The sequence below is a fragment of the Armigeres subalbatus genome, chromosome 3, assembly GCF_024139115.2.
Source record: "Armigeres subalbatus isolate Guangzhou_Male chromosome 3, GZ_Asu_2, whole genome shotgun sequence".
Classification (NCBI taxonomy): domain Eukaryota; kingdom Metazoa; phylum Arthropoda; class Insecta; order Diptera; family Culicidae; genus Armigeres; species Armigeres subalbatus.
Window position 1 is genome coordinate 427,240,621 of NC_085141.1, and position 18,815 is coordinate 427,259,435.

At 40.9% G+C, this 18,815-nt stretch overlaps 1 protein-coding gene across 3 annotated transcripts in view; it reads right to left on the minus strand.

Annotated features, from left to right (window-relative positions):
* Positions 1 to 18,815, minus strand: part of LOC134227458 (putative inorganic phosphate cotransporter) — a 90,907-nt gene that overhangs the window by 21,452 nt on the left and 50,640 nt on the right. The window contains exon 1 of one of the 3 annotated variants that reach the window (XM_062708973.1): positions 2,677 to 3,428. The exons of the other annotated variants lie outside the window; for them this stretch is intronic. Within the exon in view, the coding sequence (XP_062564957.1) occupies positions 2,677 to 2,773 (97 nt within the window). The 5' untranslated portion in view covers positions 2,774 to 3,428. Of the gene's footprint in view, positions 1 to 2,676; positions 3,429 to 18,815 lie in introns of those variants that run through there. 3 annotated transcript variants of the gene reach the window in all.

Sequence of the window (18,815 nt, forward strand, 5' to 3'; positions counted from 1 at the left end):
GGGTTTAAAGTATTTACGATCAATTAGATTACTGGATTCGCTGCTAGCGAAGTTTTTGTCTGTTGATGACCTGTTCCGATCCGATCCACTCACGTTTGCGAACCGAGACCGCTTTCCTCAGCTCTTATAGCGGTGAAACATCTGTCTATTCCTGGAAACTCGGTAAATGCTGAACGTAGTGTCAGCCAGTACAATTTAATCAACTTCCCAGTGCCAAAAGTTGACGGAAAAAAATTTGGCCGACCAAGTGCTTTTGACCAGTAATGCAAAGAAATAATAAAAAATAAATAAATTAATAAATGTAACAATTTAAATAAATATGGAATCTACATTGTCTTTTTTATTTTTTGTACCGAATTATAATCTACCGCGAAATTGCCGCGAATTTTTCAGATTTTCTGTGTTGGCTGTCCGCGAAATTTTGAAAATTTTGCCGCGAATTTCCACCACCCCTAATTATAAGGTTTCCATATTGAACGCAGGCAAAAAGGAATACTCAAGAGCTTTCGCTCAACGAAAATCGCATCTTGATTAATCATTCCAATACTTAGTAATCGATTTTACTACAGATTGCGAATCTTTGATCTTGATCGATGTCCGAAGTCTACGTCCCGAAAGTGTGATCCAGAATGTTATCTCCCTTTTTGGGAAATAATTGACTCAACTGGACGACGTTTCGAGTGACTGATATAAACGTGTTTAAATAAGCGCATATATTCTGTTAAAATTACTATTGCAATAAAATAATTAAAAATTATTTGCGAAATTGTGTATAAAAAGCTTGTGTATAAAATTCTACAGAAAAAGGTCCTGGAATGTTTTCTCCTGTTACAAATCGAGTTAGTACATGTCCAGCCGAAGCAGGATACGAATTAGTATTATTTTATTTCAATACATCATTTCACTGATACGCATTTCAACCTCAGCAATACACCAACAAATGAAAGGTTCATGTCTGGGACTATACAACGCTGGTATCAGCTGGGAGCAATTTCTATGACAGTAATCAGCCACATATAACCATAACAATTTACGATGGAAACACTTTTGCTCGTATTGCCCTCCGCTCTCGTAATCTTCGTTAATCAATGATTCAAAGATCTGGTGTGCCATAAACATTATGATCATTTATTGTAGCGATAATGACGCGAATGTTAGTCAGCAATAAAGGCCTGCAATTGTATCGCTCACGTGTCCCACCATACCATCAGATTAGGCTTCTAATGCAAGTCAGAACTAGTAATTAATTCGTCAAGTGGATTCAATGCGGCCTTCAGATTTGACAGCATTTATGAAACAAAAGACACATTTATCAGATTAGTTTTAAAATACTGAAAATCTGTAAAAATGTATTTATGAATACTGACATTTTGTAGCTCGAAGGTAATTTACACTACAAAGTTATTACACCACTTATTTTATAAATGGTTTCATATGTCAAACTTGTCGGCATTCTCAATAATTAAATAGATAAAGAAATATTCAGAAATTATTGTATCACATTCCAAAAAAATCATTCCATGAATAAGTAATAATAAAATTATTTACCATTGATTTTCGAATGAAAGATTCGAACAAAGTTCATACAACAAAATTCAACGATAGTAGCTGATACAGTTTATAAATCAATAACACAGTCGTAAAAAGGTCGGCCATGAACAGAAGATTATGTCCAAGTTTTTCGACTTGGATCTCGAACAGTATTTTTTTCCTGACTTTTTAAAGAGTTCCATTAATTATCAAACAATAGCAAATGTGTTCTTAAATTCACCTTCTTAGAATTATTTGATTACATTCATCAGCAGATGATGTTCAAAATGTGGTCAAGTCCCAGAAAGGGCGTAGTGTCTTTAAAAATAAACCAAGCAGAAGCACATGACATATAATGACAATCCTACATTTTCCAAATAATCTAATCTGCATTTTCATCCACTCCCTCGCAATTTACCCCTTACTCAGCAATGATCACTGCCGACCGTCCATGTCACGTCATTTGATAACGAACACAATCGGTGCTCGCAATGGGCCAAAAAACGTGCAGTCTCACTTCACCTGCCTTTGAGTGCTTAGTTTATCAATTGTTCCAACAATGACAGTCGGAAATCAAAACCCAATATGCGGCATTCTCCGGAATCAACTCCGATCCATCATGTTTCAAATAGAAAAAAAAACAAGCAATGTGTGCGCAATTCAAAGAGTCTAAACAAAACAATGCGTCGGTCCGCAGATAAGTGGGGGCACGATGCCGTCATGCTCCGCTCTCACACTGGCGAACGCATTTCACACCGGTTGCCATACCAACTGCACGTGCGGCGCCGAGTCACGACTAGATTGCTGCGATCGCGTGCCCGCCTGCCATGTTCCCAACTTCACGACGACGCGAACAAAATGCTACTCGGCGCACAGAATAATTAAATTTATTCAATTGTCCAACCGGTCATGTCCGACCAACCGATTCGGTCCCGATCATGACCTTGATACGAATTGTGAGATTGACACATTTTGTTCCTGATGTCATGCACAAATCAAGATGCTCATTAACCGTGATTCTGCGATTATTTATTCTCATTTCGGGGTCAGCTGAAAGTCAACCCAGCGACGATTTTCCGCCTGACTTACTTTGACCCAATTGCGAATTACGTATGAGGAGAGAAATTTTTAAATATGTATACTAACGTGGATTCTGGGGTGTTTCATCGTCGACACCAGCTTGTTCCCACACGAGAACGTGTCCGTCTCGGGTTCGATTCTCGGTCTTGACAGAGGGTGCCATTTTGCTGCTCTGTATTTCTTTCTTAAACTAAAACTGCTATTCGGTAACTTTTTCGGCGGTGCTGGCTGAGATCTCTCCACGTTCCACGCACAAATTCTCACGGACTGCTTGGATACCTTAGCTCACTCGTTACGTTGACAATCGTCTTATCGGAAAGACGCTGGTCGATGAAAACTTTCACGCACTAGTACGAATGTGTATGCAGCAGGGAAAACTCGGGTAAAAACAAATAGTTGCTGGTCAGACGGTAGACATCATCGGCGGCGTAGAAACAGTGGTTGAACTTGAACCATTACGGGGGTGTCGTGCAAACGATTCCGGTTTCTGCTCTCGTTGGCGTGTGCACTGGATCTACCCTGCAAATTCCCTTCAGATGCCATTCATATTATCCACGGAGGTCCGACACACTACTAGTCCTTGGGAGCAGCCTACGAATCACTACTGGTCTTCTTATCACAACACTACTAAACTATTCGAATATCACAGAGCGTTCCCTAGAGATAGTAGAAGAGATCACCACCTTCCGAGCTGCCGATCGAGCGACTAACTAGTGGAGCACATTTTTTCACGCTGATAACAAAAAACGCGCGTGAGTTCACCTATATCAAAGTCCTATGTCTATCTCGCTCTGGCGAGCGATAAGCTACGCGATTGATTAATCAAAACTCGCTCGCCGACTGAACGAAAGTGCGATGAAGACATTCATTCTAATAGTGTAGCCTCTGTGAACAAACACCGCATGGTCGTGAAATACACTCAAAGAGCCGCAGACATTCGCGCTCGCACGCAAACATTCTAAGAGACCGGACTATATTTGAACGGGGTGTGATGGGCAAAGTGGTATAAGAGACAGGAATTCGGTTAGCTGCATGAAGTTGCAGTTTTCCATATTACGTATACTTATGCGGAGATCCGAACAAATAATTCACACAACATGGTCCAATGCACCGAGTTCATCATTGACGTTTGAGACGGGCGCTGTTTACTAAGAATGAATACTTTTTCATTCATCGAGTTCATGCAAGTGTTCATTTTTAGTAAACAGCGCCCGTCTCAAACGTCATTGTGTTCATTCGGTGCATTGGACCATTGTCACATATTTGCAGATTTAACTTGTAAAGTATGCTAAAATACTAATACAGCATTTCTAGTTTCAAGTAAACGCCACTTGAACTCCCATGCTTCCGGGCGGCTCAATTCAATCGCGTCGAACCTGTTGGACTTTTTCCTGGTGTTTAGGAATTAATATTCAAATTTGATTTTCTTTGTCTAAGTAACCAGCGCGCAACAATGTGGTGGCAGTGCGACTCAACCGTTCCGTGGTCGTAAATACAAGCCCGCTTTTGGCAGCCGGTTGTTTCGCTGTTTCAATTTGAACAACAAAAAATTATAAATAAATCTCACTTGACGTGAACCTCCTCATGCGCCGGCCGTTCATTCATCGGGTGGAATAGGAGAAAGCGAGAGGGCGCGTTGACCCGAGCCCCAAGGTGTCGCGTGATTTGGCCATTCTGTAAACAGTGCAGCCCGTGCGCATCCAAGTGATCTACAACGGTGCGGCACCGGTTGCACTCCCTAGCTTAGACCAGCGCTGTGCAGTAGGCGTCGCTTTAGTCCCAAAAATGATCGGCCCGTTGCTTCAGGTGGCAGTAGGCGTGCTATTTGCTATTGCGTCATCGCGTATGCGCGTATTGTGTCATCAATCCACGTTTATTGGGGATGGAAGCTCTACACAATAAAGCAAGGTGTCGAACATTCAATTAGATATCGGCACACTACAGAAGAAGTTTAAATAGAATTCGTCACGGATTGACGAATGATTCACGTGGTTTGGAAAATATTTTTTACTCGATGTGACTCCGCAGATCGTGTAGAGGTGTTAATTTTAATACGCACCACTTCAAACCGCGATGTCATACTCATCCCGGACTTTTTTTTTTCTTCTAATAAATCTACCATTTATGACGGCACGACGTAAACGCGTGTTTAAATACGTTCATCGGTGGTTGTTTATCAGCTCCGGTGGGAAGGCACCTCATTAAGTTCAGTTGAGCAGACTCACTCTCGGAACAGAAATAGCTCTGCAGCTAATTACACTTTACCCGCGGGCCGGTCCGCTTATCGGCGGCGCGGTCGCGGGGAAAAAAAATTCGCGGAATAAGAACTGACCCTGAAGGTTAGGGTAACGTAGGGCACGTCAGTTCGATGCTGGAGACTTCAATGGATTTTATTAAATCGCTTAAGAAATTAAAAATCACCATGAATTAGCAGAAGTCGTACATATAATGGATTGTTGTTCATTATTGTAACAATCATAATCACATCAATAAATTTACTCGCCAGTAACCAAATTTCATCATCAGATTATCAAATCGTCAAACCCAGAAAGTTTTATTAGAATACATTAGAATCACATTTTTAACAAAATTCTGGAATCTGGAGAAACAAAATCTGGAATAAAAAGTATGTCCTACCAGTCTCCAAAAATAAATATTAATATAAAAAAATCCTCGGGTCTGTTTAAGAATGTTTAGAGTTTATTGTAGAAAGCCGTAAGTGCAGCTGAGTCTGCAATTAGTCTTCTGAGCTTTGCATTGCCAATTCCTAAAAACGAAGAGGCAAAGCGGATCATGAAATAAAAAATGTAAGCAAAGGAATTTAATCATAATTGATAAATTTAGAAGAATCTCGTGGGAAATTCGAAGTAAATCCCGAAGAAATACAGAAAAGTTTGATGAATTTGCCACAGAACTACACTTAGGGTCAGTTTTTGCACGGGGGATACCCTAGCAGCACACATGTTCGCCCTAGGTTACTGCAACTTATATGTGACCAGATTCAGTCACAATTAAGTTGCTGTAACCATTTTTGTCTGACTTGTGCTGGTCGGGTATGTGCCGAATGAATCAATACCACGTGGGAAAACCGCATGAGTCACAAAATCCGCATAAAAATGAGTAAATCCCGAAATTTGCGTAAAAACGTAAAAAACAGCGTGAGTGTCAAAATGTTGATGGTGCTTTTCTCGTGTATTATAAAACAAGAAAACACATAAGAGTTTGACCATTCTTAGCCGTGCGGTAAGATGCGCGGCTACAAAGCAAGACCATGTTGAGGGTGGCTGGGTTCGATTCCCGGTGCCGGTCTAGACAATTTTCGAATTGGAAATTGTCTCGACTTCCTTGGTCATAAAAGTATCATCGTGTTAGCCTCAAGATATACGAATCCAAAAATGGGTAACTTGGCTTAGAAACCTCGCAGTTAATAACTGTGGAAGTGCTAATTGAACACTAGGCTGCGAGGTGGCAATGTCCCAGTGGGGGATGTAATGCCAATGAAGAAGAAGAAGAACATAAGAGTAACAAGAAAAGCATTTAAGAGAGGTCAAAATTGCACTTTAGGTAGATATATTCAGTTATTTCCATCAATTCACATTTATTTGTGTTCATTTGAATGCATTGCCGCAGAAAAACAAAATCGATTTTTATTTTTTTTTTTTATAAGGGGGGGGGGAATGCGGAAAAAACAATGTTTTTTAATAACTCCGAATCGCAATGGCCGATTGGGCCAATTTTCAATAGCAAAAAATTATGAAGAATTCCGCGTCGAATGCAACCTGTTGCAAAACATCGTAAAACACATCGATCTTGATGTTGTTGCGTTTTTTCGTCCACTTTGTGCAGATCCGAAAGGTATTGGATCTTTCTCTTTCGCCAATGCTTCTGTGCGAAATTTTGCGACTGCTGCCTTGCGGACGAGTGATTTTCCGGACCTCCTGGAGATCGGGTTCCGGCATTGCCGTCAGAGGTCTTTCTGCAAGGAAGTGTCCTGCGGTCAATGCAGCATAATCGTTAGGGTCGCTACTGAGAGGAGTTAGCGGGCGAGAATTCAAAATCGCCGCGACTTGCTGAGCAACATTGTGGAGCTTATCGTAGCTTTTGGCCTCTACCAATTAATGGCATTGTCGCACACGACCTGGGTGACCTTCCATGAACCGCGAACGAATTGGTTGAATGCAAAGAAAAAAAACTTGCGTCGACAATCGCTATCTCCAAGTGAACGGCTTTCGTCGCCAGACATACGAAATATTTGAAATCAACATTTTTGATGTAGAATGGACCACACAGATCTACACCCACCTTCAGAAAAAACGCTAACCCAAATCCAAATTCTAATCCAATCCAAATCTAATCCAATCCAAATCCAACCCAAATCCAATTCTAATCCAATCCAAATACAATCCAAATCCAATCCAAATCCAATTCAACTCTAATCCAAATGCAATCCAAATACAACCCAAATCCAATTCTAATCTAATCCTAATCCAATACAAATCTAATCCAAAGCCAATACAAATCCATTCCAATCAAAATCTAGATCCAATCCAAATCTAAATCCAATCAAAATCCAAATCTAAATCCAATCAAAATCCAATTCAATTCCAAATCAAATCCAAATCTAATCAAAATCCGATTCAAATCCAACCCAATACAAATGCAAACCAATCCAAATCCAATCACAATCCATATCCAATTCAAATCCAACTCAAATCCATATATCCATTCCAAATCCTATCCAAATTCGTGTTTCCAACGGTCTTCAAGACGCGTCTTGTGATTTTCCAAACCACAAACCATTATCCAACGGTCTTCGAGACCCGTCTTATGATTGTGCAAACCACAAACCATTTTACGACGGTCTTCGAGACGCGTCTTGCAATTTTGCAAACCACAAACCAGTTTCCAACTGTCTTCGAGGCGCGTCTTGTGATTTTGCAAACCACAAACCATTTTCCGACGGTCTTTGAGACGCGTCTTGCAATTTTGCAAACCACAAACCAGTTTCCAACGGTCTTCGAGACCCGTCTTGTGATTTTGCAAACCACAAACCATTTTCCGACGGTCTTTGAGACGCGTCTTGCAATTTTGCAAACCACAAACCAGTTTCCAACGGTCTTCGAGACGCGTCTTGTGATTTTGCAAACCACAAACCAGTTTCCGATGGTCTTCGAGACCCGTCTTGTGATTTTGCAAACCACAAACCATTTTCCGACGGTCTTTGAGACGCGTCTTGCAATTTTGCAAACCACAAACCAGTTTCCAACGGTCTTCGAGACGCGTCTTGTGATTTTGCAAACCACAAACCAGTTTCCAACGGTCTTCGAGACCCGTCCTGCAATTTTGCAAACCACAAACCAGTTTCCGACGGTCTTCGAGACGCGTCTTGTGATTTTGCAAACCACAAACCATTTCCCGACGGTCTTTGAGACCCGTCTTGTGATTTTGCAAACCACAAACCATTTTCCGACGGTCTTTGAGACGCGTCTTGCAATTTTGCAAACCATAAACCAGTTTCCGACGGTCTTAGGGACGCATCTTGTGATTTTGCAAACCACAAACCAGTTTTCAACGGTCTTCGAGACCCGTCTTGCAATTTTGCAAACCACAAACCATTTTCCGATGGTCTTCGAGATCCGTCTTGTGATTTTGCAAACAACAAACCATTTTCCGACGGTCTTCGAGACGCGTCTTGCAATTTTGCAAACCACAAACCAGTTTCCAACGGTCTTCGAGACCCGTCTTGTGATTTTGCAAACCACAAACCATTTTCGACGGCCTTCTAGACGCGTTTTGCAATTTTGTAAACCACAAACCAGTTTCCAACGGTCTTCAAGACGCGTCTTGAGATTTTGCAAACCACAAACCATTATCCAACGATCTTCGAGACCCGTCCTGTGATTTTGCAAACCACAAACCATTTTCCGATGGTATTCGAGACCCGTCTTGTGATTTTGCAAACCACAAACCATTTTCGACGGTCTTCGAGACGCGTTTTGCAATTTTGTAAACCACAAACCAGTTTCCAACGGTCTTCAAGACGCGTCTTGAGATTTTGCAAACCACAAACCATTATCCAACGATCTTCGAGACCCGTCCTGTGATTTTGCAAACCACAAACCATTTTCCGATGGTATTCGAGACCCGTCTTGTGATTTTGCAAACCACAAACCATTTTCGACGGCCTTCGAGACGCGTTTTGCAATTTTATAAACCACAAACCAGTTTCCAACGGTCTTCAAGACGCGTCTTGAGATTTTGCAAACCACAAACCATTATCCAACGATCTTCGAGACCCGTCCTGTGATTTTGCAAACCACAAACCATTTTCCGATGGTATTCGAGACCCGTCTTGTGATTTTGCAAACCACAAACCATTTTCGACGGTCTTCGAGACGCGTTTTGCAATTTTGCAAACCACAGACCATTTTTCGACGGACTTCGAGACGCGTCTTGTGATTTTGCAAACCACAAACCAGATTCCGATGGTCTTTGAGACCCTTCTTGCAATTTTGCAAACCACAAACCTAAAGGGGCCCTAAAGGGGCCCTAAAGGGCCGGTACGAAATCATGACAGCGACTCTCCGTGGAGGCGTCTGCACGCCGCGGATATCTGACCAGAAGAGGCAGAATCATGGCTTGCTACTCGCCGATTGACACGTTGAGGTATGAATCTATAAAAACACGCTGAAGGCATTTTACTCAAACCCCACAGATAGAATTGAGAGCGTGAATTTTGGAGGAACTCCTCAGTTCTCTACTGCGAGACACAACTGTTATTTCTTCGGGAAAGTTATCCTCCTGAGCTATGCAAACTAGTACTTTAATCGCTGAATGCTGAGCTGAGCCACATTCCACGATCTTGTCGCAACCAGAGGGGGCCTTCAAACCACAACGATTCGTATTTCAGGAGTCATTCCACGCGAGATGATGTCTGCAGGATTATTTGCACCAGCAACATGGTTCCATACGCCGCTGCCAGAAATCTTCTGGATCTCCGAAACACGATGTGCAACAAAAATTTGTGGTGGATACATAACAATTATTGATTCTGTCCAAAAGAACGGTTAGAACGTAATCTGAGCTCGCATATATGGCGCAATAAGAAAGATGTGGTCAGACCGCATTGTACTCTTGTGCTGTGCGGTCCTATTTTCTCTTTGTTGAAGGAAGATTTTAATACTATCCAAACCTATTTGAATTTCAACAGTACTTCTGAGTGCTATTTGTACCTACTGGTCTCGTTACGATCTTTGCTTGGGCCCGAACCACGTTAGGTCCGTAGGTACCTGTGGTCAATAGCGTCAACCCATCGTTTAAGGAGATTTCTGTCGTCGTGCGGCATGAAGCGGCGAACACGACCCGAAGTTTTGTGATGTGGCATGATGTGGCAAATAGTAGCCAGGTTCTTTTCCTTCTAGTACTTATTTCATACGACCCATGGACTTGTAGTCCTCGATGAAGTCGAAGTACGCTTCCTTACAAGCATATCCTACCCAGAAGATAATAGCATCTCCTGACGACGTTGGCTTCGTTATATCAAAAGTCAAGGTGTACATATATTCCTGTAGCTGTTGTGCTCTTCAAAAATGGACGATAGAGCAGTACTGCAGTGTCTTAGATAATATCACGGTGAAGTTAACCGGCCTAAACCCGGTCGTTAGTAAGTGCGGCTGTCGTTTCACAAACTCCAGTAGTGAAATCCTGCTAGAAACGTTAGCGAGGCTGAATGTGGTTCTTCTGAACCTTGGTCAAGCATCGACATTCAGAGGATCAAGAGGTGAGTCGTATATCGACGTAACGTTCTGCAGCACAGGTTGGACGACCGAACCAGTATGGAAGGTTAGAGGGGTATAATGCCCATGATTCCATAGTTGACGTAACAACCATTGCACTTTCGCATGTATTTCGAATAATTTAGAGTAAAACATTGCAAATTTAAAACATTTCAACCCGTAAGCACTTAAATGAGGCTTGGAACAAGCAACGTATCGATGTTGCAGCGGTTGAATTATCTTAGTAAACGCGTAATAAATGAAATTCTCCAACATTTCTAATGTTTGATACGTCAACTATGAAATCATGGGCAGTATATACGTCATCAAGATGTTCGCTTTTGTATTGACTATACCACTCGTGAGATCGCAAGGCAGACTATCTTTATTGAACCAGGATGGACGACATCGCAGTTTGATCCCGAGCTACTCGCTGTGGCCCTGCACTGGGAGGTTACCACACTAGGCCTAAGTGATGAGGAATTGACCTCTATACTGACAGGGGCGCGTGATGTGCCCAAGAAAGCACAACGTAGGGCTAGTCGTCAACCAGTGTACGTGTCGAACGACACGATTGCAAACCTTCGTAGATCTTGTCTGCGACGTGCCAGAACAGAGGAGCACTGATTGGAGGATCTTCAAAGACACCATCAGCAACCTGAACTACGAAATCAAGTGAAACAAGCGAGCTCGCTTCTAAGAACTGTGCAGGGTGGCGTACGATACCAGCCAAGATTGCGCAGGGATTAAAATAGGCGTGGCATCGAGTATGCATTGATTACGATATATGTAAAAATACAGTGCCAGTTGGGAAGCTATAACTCCTTTACCGTTTGAAAGACTATCTGTGAAGGATCCAGAGAGGTCTTTTTCAGGATAGAATACGGATGTACGACAGAGATGCTGGTCAGCAATCGATTGAAGTATGTGCTGGGGTGCAGGGATCGATCCTCGGACCGGTACTGTGGAACATCATGTACGATGGAGTGTTACGTCTGAACGGTTTCGCGGATAGCGAGATAGCTGGAGACACTCTCGAGAAAGTAGATCTCAAAGCTTCGTATACGATTAGTAAAGTGGAAAACTGGCTGAATTCCAGGAAACTTGTGCTAGCACACCACAAGACAGAAGTCGTGGTGGTACACAATTGCCGTGGGTTGCAGCAAGCTGAGTTCAAGGCAGGACCTTACACAGTAAAGACCGTGACGTCATTAACCATCTAACGCCCTTAGACGGGGTACTTTGGTTACTTTTTTTAATTCTACTAGTCGACCCGGCAGACGTTGTCCTGCATAGTAGGCGGAAATGCGTGTGTTGGGAATTGCTCATGCGAAATTTCCATACAAATGTTAATTTTAGTTTTTCTTGATTTAATTGATTTTCACATGAGGAAATATCATATAAACCCGTCGGAAACTGTAATGAACGTTTCTGCTGAAGGAAGGAAGAAAATCCATCCAGCCGTTTTCGAGTTATGCGGATACGAACACAGACCATTTCATTTTTATATATAAGAAGATTATTCAGATTTTGAAAAGTTTTCTATGTCGATCAATAATATAAACTTCAATGCATGTTTAATTGTGGTTAAAATTAAGTCAAATTTAAAAATTCTACGAATTTATGAAAAAAAATTAAATTGGGTATTTTTTGGTTCCTCTGTGTTTTCGCTCGTATACCTTTGAAGAGTGAAATATATGTAGTTTGCCATTTTTCCACAACTAAGCTTAACCAATAGAAGGCTATACTGACTCTAAAATATTTATCCAACTTCCTATATGAAAAATAAAAAATAACCCTGAAAATTTAAAAATTGCAATAAGTCAACATTGAGTTAGAATTTTCAAGCTGTAAATTTGTTAAAAATTTCCAAAAAGATGAATAGATTCAAGAAATTATTGTATTGGATGAAAAGCTTAAAAGCTTAAAAAACAAAATTCTCAAAAATAAAAATGTGAAATTGATGTAACCGCGAATTAAAAATTTCAAATGCCCAAAACGTGTTCAGATCGATTTTAGAAAGCAAAATAGCGAAAACAAAAATTTGGGTTGTAAAGGGTTAAAGTACCTGGATTGTAAAGATTGACGATAGCCTCCATTTAACGAGTCACGCCAATAATGCAAGTGGAAGGGCATCACTAGCGATAAGATAAAGATCGCGAATAATATGACGTTAAACAGGGAGCGGTTGAAAGTCCGACACTTAAACTGATTGCAGGGATTGCTTTCTGCATAAGCATTGTACATTGTCAAGAAATCGAAAAAAAAATGACACCGGCTGATGTGCCGTGCCAAGTGGGTGTGTCATTGTCGGGGTGGTATACTCTTGGAAGAAGATGTTGAGTGTTTTAGGGGTGGAGATGCGAGAGTAGTGCGACGCGTCAAGTGAGTAACTTCGTTACCCAAATGACGACACGCATGAGACAATCGCGGTCGACGGTCGTTGGACTTTAGACTACCTCCGGATGTGTCAAGTTGGATTAATAGGGAGCATGGTCAGATTAACTTTTACCTTACACCAGGTGTTGTCTGAACCTATGAAGATAGTTGTTTTAGAAAGTTTTTAAATAGGTTTGGGTTTGGGCAGTCTGCCGACTTCCCAGAATGCATACGCGAGGTAATATCGGCAGAAATAAATATGCCATAAGTCAGCTGTGATGGCCTTTCTATATACTTATACGGAAGTCATTACGTCTCATACGCGGCAGTTTTTTTTTCTGGATGCTCTTCTCCTGAGTGATTTAGCGATGGGGTCAATAGGTCATCACGACTTGCAAATGACGCTTTTTCACCCAAAGTGTCATGTGTTTTTAATTTGCCATGTGCAATAGCACAAGCCATTCTCGATAGTCCTCCTGAAGTATTGCTTTATTTCGGACTGGGGGGATCCGGACTAGTTTGAAGGGTTTTGGTTTTAGTGGGTCGGGTAGGATCAGATATGGCTTCTCATCCCCACACTTCCTGAGTTTTCTTCCCAGGTGTCGGTTTACAGTTTTCCTTAGCTCCTAAAAAAAGCGCTATTGGTTACAAACCAACATTCCAGTCTATTCTGATTGAAAGTTTGAAGTGGAGATGTTATTTATACGAGGCAATCTCTGGAAAATCATAGATCTCGGAAGAGCAGTCTGGAGCAGCCGCTCGTGCGGAGTTGGTCAACAAAAGGACGGGCAGCCGTTGGACTGCTCGTTTAGTTTAACAGCCTCATAGACAAAAAAAACTGAAACAAATGCTCACGTGAAGTGACAAACCGGCAAAACCTAGGTATGTCCTCCAGTATGTGATGCGGATGGAATACGCTTTGACGGTGAAGATATTGGAGCTCATTTTTGTCATTTTCAGGTGTATGTTGTTTCCGCAGCCTGCCGTATTCGTTTGCTATTTACTCTAACATAGCATTGAAGGGTCAAGATAAAGATCTGACGGTGCAATTCCTACGATGAAGCTGCTAGACGCAGAAACAAGATCATAATAAAGTCAGCTTTGAGAACGGAATTCAAGATAAAATCAGCTTTGTGTCACTACTGTCAGAACCCCGGACACAAACGTAAGGATGCCGGCTATGTATGGAAGGCCAAAAGATGGAAGTAAGTGGCATACTTTTTATTTGTTAATTTTGTTCGTGCTATGAATAATCGTTTTGGGCGAAAATCAAAAGTACTTGGATCGAATCAAAGTAGAGAGTTCAACAATTGTCAAATGAAAAAGTTCAGCAAGGCAGATGGAATATAGCAACGATTCAAAGGAAACCGATTGCTGGTTGGCCTACACCGAAATGACACACAGTAGTTCTCAACCTCTTTAACGAGTTGTACCTAGACCTGTGCACCGCCGCCGCCGCCGATGTTTTTCTCACGCCGCCGTCAAAAATGGATCGGCGCGCCGCCGAATATGTTTTACCACGCCGATGACATTTTTATTTATTTTCAGTGAAGTTCATATGACAATTATCTGCAACATTTAATCCCATTTCCAATAAAGTCCAGATTCAAAAACAATGAAATCTTATGAAAGGCTTATTTCATTGAAAATTGACCTTTTTCAGTTTAAAAAGTAGAAGAGCTGCTCCTAGATTGCATCTCATGGCTCCGATGTTCATCTAATCAGAAACAAAGTAATGAAAAGGAACTTGATTTGTTTCATATTTTTGTGTTTTTTTTTTTCACCAGTGAGCACGCATGTTTACATGTTCAAGAAGCGACGAAATTGGTACCGTATTTCTTTGTTTAGTGATGAGATGGATAAATGTTCAGTAAGATGGAGATCGAAACATTTTCTCTAGCTTATTCAGCCTGAATTATTTGTTGGGATCCACTAGATCTCTTGTTGTACAACGTATGCTCGGTCAAACAAAACAATATTTGTTCAACCAAAATGCACCTGACATTTGATTATTTAGAAAATAAGAGAATTGTTTATCAGGTATTCAAGGAATTGCTCCTAGAACTTCTTCGGCAGTTCTTTTTACAATATTTCGGTCTGAAAATATTTCAGAATTTAATTTAAAAATTGTTTGGAAACTCAACAATCTTTTTTAGAATTTTTTCATGAACTAGTACTTCTTTTTCTAGAATTTCTACAGGAGCATTCGGAAAATTTACACGAAATTCATTCAAGAATTTATACAAAAAAAACTTCCTCTGGGTTTCAAACCAGGGATCACATTGCGAATTTATTTAAGAAATACTTCATGCATTGATAATTAAAATCTCGTAGGAACTCCTTCAGATATTTACACAAAAATTCAGTCGTGTTTTCTTCATAAAAGAGGAGTTTCTCTGACTAGTTCCTTAAGTAATTTCCTAGAGAAATCTCAGTGGATCATATAGAGCTATTTCTGGAAGAGTACTTGAAGAAATTTTGCAGATATTCTTGTAGGTATTTTTGGTTGAATTCTTGAAGAATTTTTAAAGAAGCAGGAGAATGCCCGGAGAAATTTCCTTATGATATGTCGAAGGAATTTTCAAGGGAGTTTCTAGGAAAAATCCTGTAGTGTTTTTCTAGATGTATTCTTGGAGAAATTCTGGAAAAGTTTCAATTGGAATTGCCGGGGGGAATCTCGGAGCAAATTGTGAAGGAGATCTTGGAAAAAACTTTGGAAGAATTCTTAAACAAATTTCCGGAGAATTTATTTCCAGAAGAATTTGAACGACTTTCCGAGAGAATCCTTGGAGGTATTGTGGGGTATTGTGGGGAGGTATTCTGGAAGAATACTCAGAGGAATGCGCATAAGCTTTTCTAGATTTAGATTTCGCAATTCAATTTCCATAAAAAGTTCTTCAAGAATTCCTAGACAATTAACCCGAAGACAAATATCTGAAGAGTCCTCGTACCAACTTCTAACAAATTTGCGATGTAATTTATGAAGTGTTCTTGGAGGAGTTCTTGAAGGAACTCCAGAGAGAATTTCAACAGAAATTTTATGGGTAATTATTTAAGAAGTTACAGCACTTTTCGGGAATTTCCTAAGCAAACTTGCTGAATTCCTGAAAAAAAACTTGCAATATTTTAAAAAATTTCCTGGAGGAGCTTCCGGGGGAACTCTTGATGGAACTTCTGGAGGAATTCCTGAAGGAACTTCTGTAGAAATTCCTAGAGAAACTTACGGAGGAACTCTTGAAGAAACTTCCGGAGGAATGTCTGGTAGAGCTTCCGGAGGAATTCCTGGAAGAGCTTCTGCAGAAATTCCTGAAGGAGCTTCCGGAGTTATTTCTGGAGAAACTCTCGGAGAAATTCCTGGAGGAACTTCCAGAGAAATTCCTGGAGGAACTTCCGGAGGAATTCCTGTAGGAACTTCCGGAGGTATTCCTGTAGGAACATCCGGAGGGATTCCTGTAGGAACTTCCGGAGGGATTCCTGGAGGAACTTCTAGAAGAATTCCTGGAGGAATTTCTGAAGGAATTCCTGGGAAACTTTAGAGAGGAATTTCTAGAGAATCTCCATGATGAGTTCCTGGAGAAACTTCCAGAGGAATTCCTGAAGGAACGTGCGGAGGAATTTCTGAAGGAACATCCGGATGAACTTTTGGAGGAACTTATTGGAAAATTCGGAGAAATATCTAGGGGAACATCCTAAAAATTCCTTGCGGAACTTTCGGAGAACATCCTGAAGGAATTTCCGAAAAAAAAACCCTAGAGGAACTTACGAAGGAATTTCTGGAGAAATGCGCGGAGAAATTCCTGGAGGAACTCGCGGAAGAATTTCTGAAGGAATCCGCGGAGGAGTTTCTGGAGGAACTTCCGGAGAAATTTCTGGACAAACTTCCGAAAAAACCCCTTGAGGAAAGAATTTCTGGAGGAACTAGAGGAAAAAATCCTTGAGGAATTTCCGGAGGAACTCCTGAACGAACTTCCGGAGTAATCCCTGGTCGAACTACCGGAGGAATTCCAGAACGAACTTATGGATGAGCTTCCAAAGGAATTCTTGAAGGAACATGCGGAGGAATTCCTGAAGTCATATCCGGATGAACTTTTGGAGGAATTCCTGGAGAAACTTCCGGAGCAATTCATGGAGCAGCTTTCAGTGCACTTCCTGGTGGAATTTACGGAGGAATTTGTGGAGGAATTTCGGAGAATTTCTAATGCATGACGCCGCCGCCGCTGACTAAAAATGATCTATCACGCCGCCGTCGATCTTTTTTTTATCGAAGCACATGTCTAGACCCCTTTAGACATTTGTGCAACTTGTACCTCCTACTTTGTACTTTGTATTGGCATTTCAAAATTTCGATTATCATTTTCGTTAATTCTCTTGGAACTTGGACAGAAAAAAAACATGTTAATGACTTATTGGTAGAATAGTTTCTTTACATTTTAATTCTTATAATCACCATATTGCGAGGAGCCAATGTCTCAGTAGTAGATGTAATGCCACCGAAGAGGAAAACTTTCGGAATCCTGAGAGAATTTCGAGATTCTGATTTTTTTTAATAAACCTAGACAATGTTTTGAGAACACGATTAATCATTTGTGGCATCTCTGGCAAAAATTCCTGGAATATAAAAGATACTACTTGGTATCCGTTTGTGGAGAATTTGCTTTTCTGTTTTCCGATAGGCAATAGAAGTGTTAAATTTTTCATCGCACTTTTCTGAATTGGGAAACTTAGAATTTTAATTTGCGAACCTATAATTGTAATGCTGTGATGTTCTTCTTGGACCTTTCATAGCTCATCGCAAACATGTATTGCTAAGCATATTATGTTGAAGTCTTGAAATAAGGCTTTCTAATTATTGAAAAAAAAAACACGGCGCCGATAATTGAACGGGAACTTGCCCAGGCTCAGTCTGCGCCGTTGATACTTTCTAAGAGGAAAAATGTTAAATAGTGCCTTCCCTTAGATGAAAAATCCACCTTTGGGTGTGGCTATTTTTTACCACGTGGCTTCTATGGGACGATACATTTATTATGTGAGACCTTTTCTTACCCAAATAGTTTTTGCCTCTATGGATTCTGGAGCTACTATGGACTTTTTTTTATTAACCGTCATCCATATGGCAAAAAATGGAACTAATTTATTAGTTTTTGAGTGTTTAGGGGAAATTTACACAATTATAAGATATTACATTTCTTCATTTACTTCCACTATTTTAAACTTGTTTGTATCAATAGATACATACTCCATTTTCTACTTGAAAACTTCTTCAGTGTTTTGTTATCGACTCGATAACAAAACACTGATGAAGTTTTCAAGTAGAAAACGAAATAGATGATATAAAAAAATAAAAAAGTATCAAATAGTCTGTTTAACTTTTCAGTGAAAGTAATATTTTTCATGAATTAATTCGAATAGCGCAATCAACAGAACAACATGAAAGCTTTGGATTGGGCTATTCAAATTAATTCATGAAAAAAATGTTACTTAGGACCTTTTGAAAAGTTAAGCGAGAAATCACTTTATCAAAGCAAAAAAAACAATTTTCTGCGAAAACCATTCCGGACCACCCACCCCGCCGGGAACCGCCAGCCCCACATCACCCTACAGCATAATCAATGAAAATACACACGCGATCGCGGAATACACCTCTGACCATAGGCTGCGCTTAGCTTTGAGCCGAATCACGCGACATGGCTATGACACTTTCCCGTCAGCCCGATACAATGCGTTGCGCCGCAGCCGCCGCTTCGCCGGCCGGTCTTCGATGCTGAATTCGACACGCTTGGATGGATGATGGTCTTCTGCTCCACGAATGTGGCAAGTCATCGCCGCACATTGGGGGCACCGAAGCAAGAAGATAACGAAGAAACCGGGAAAACACATGGCATGGCTCTCCGATGGCAGTTTTTTGCCTATTTTGTACTTTTTCTTCGTTTTTGTTTCCTACTCTTGGCACCACCGTTCAACCGAGACATGGTCTGCTTTCAGCGTTGGGAGGGATATCGCCAAGTTCGAGAATCGCTCGTTTAACCAAGTCGAGAAAACATCCTAAACATT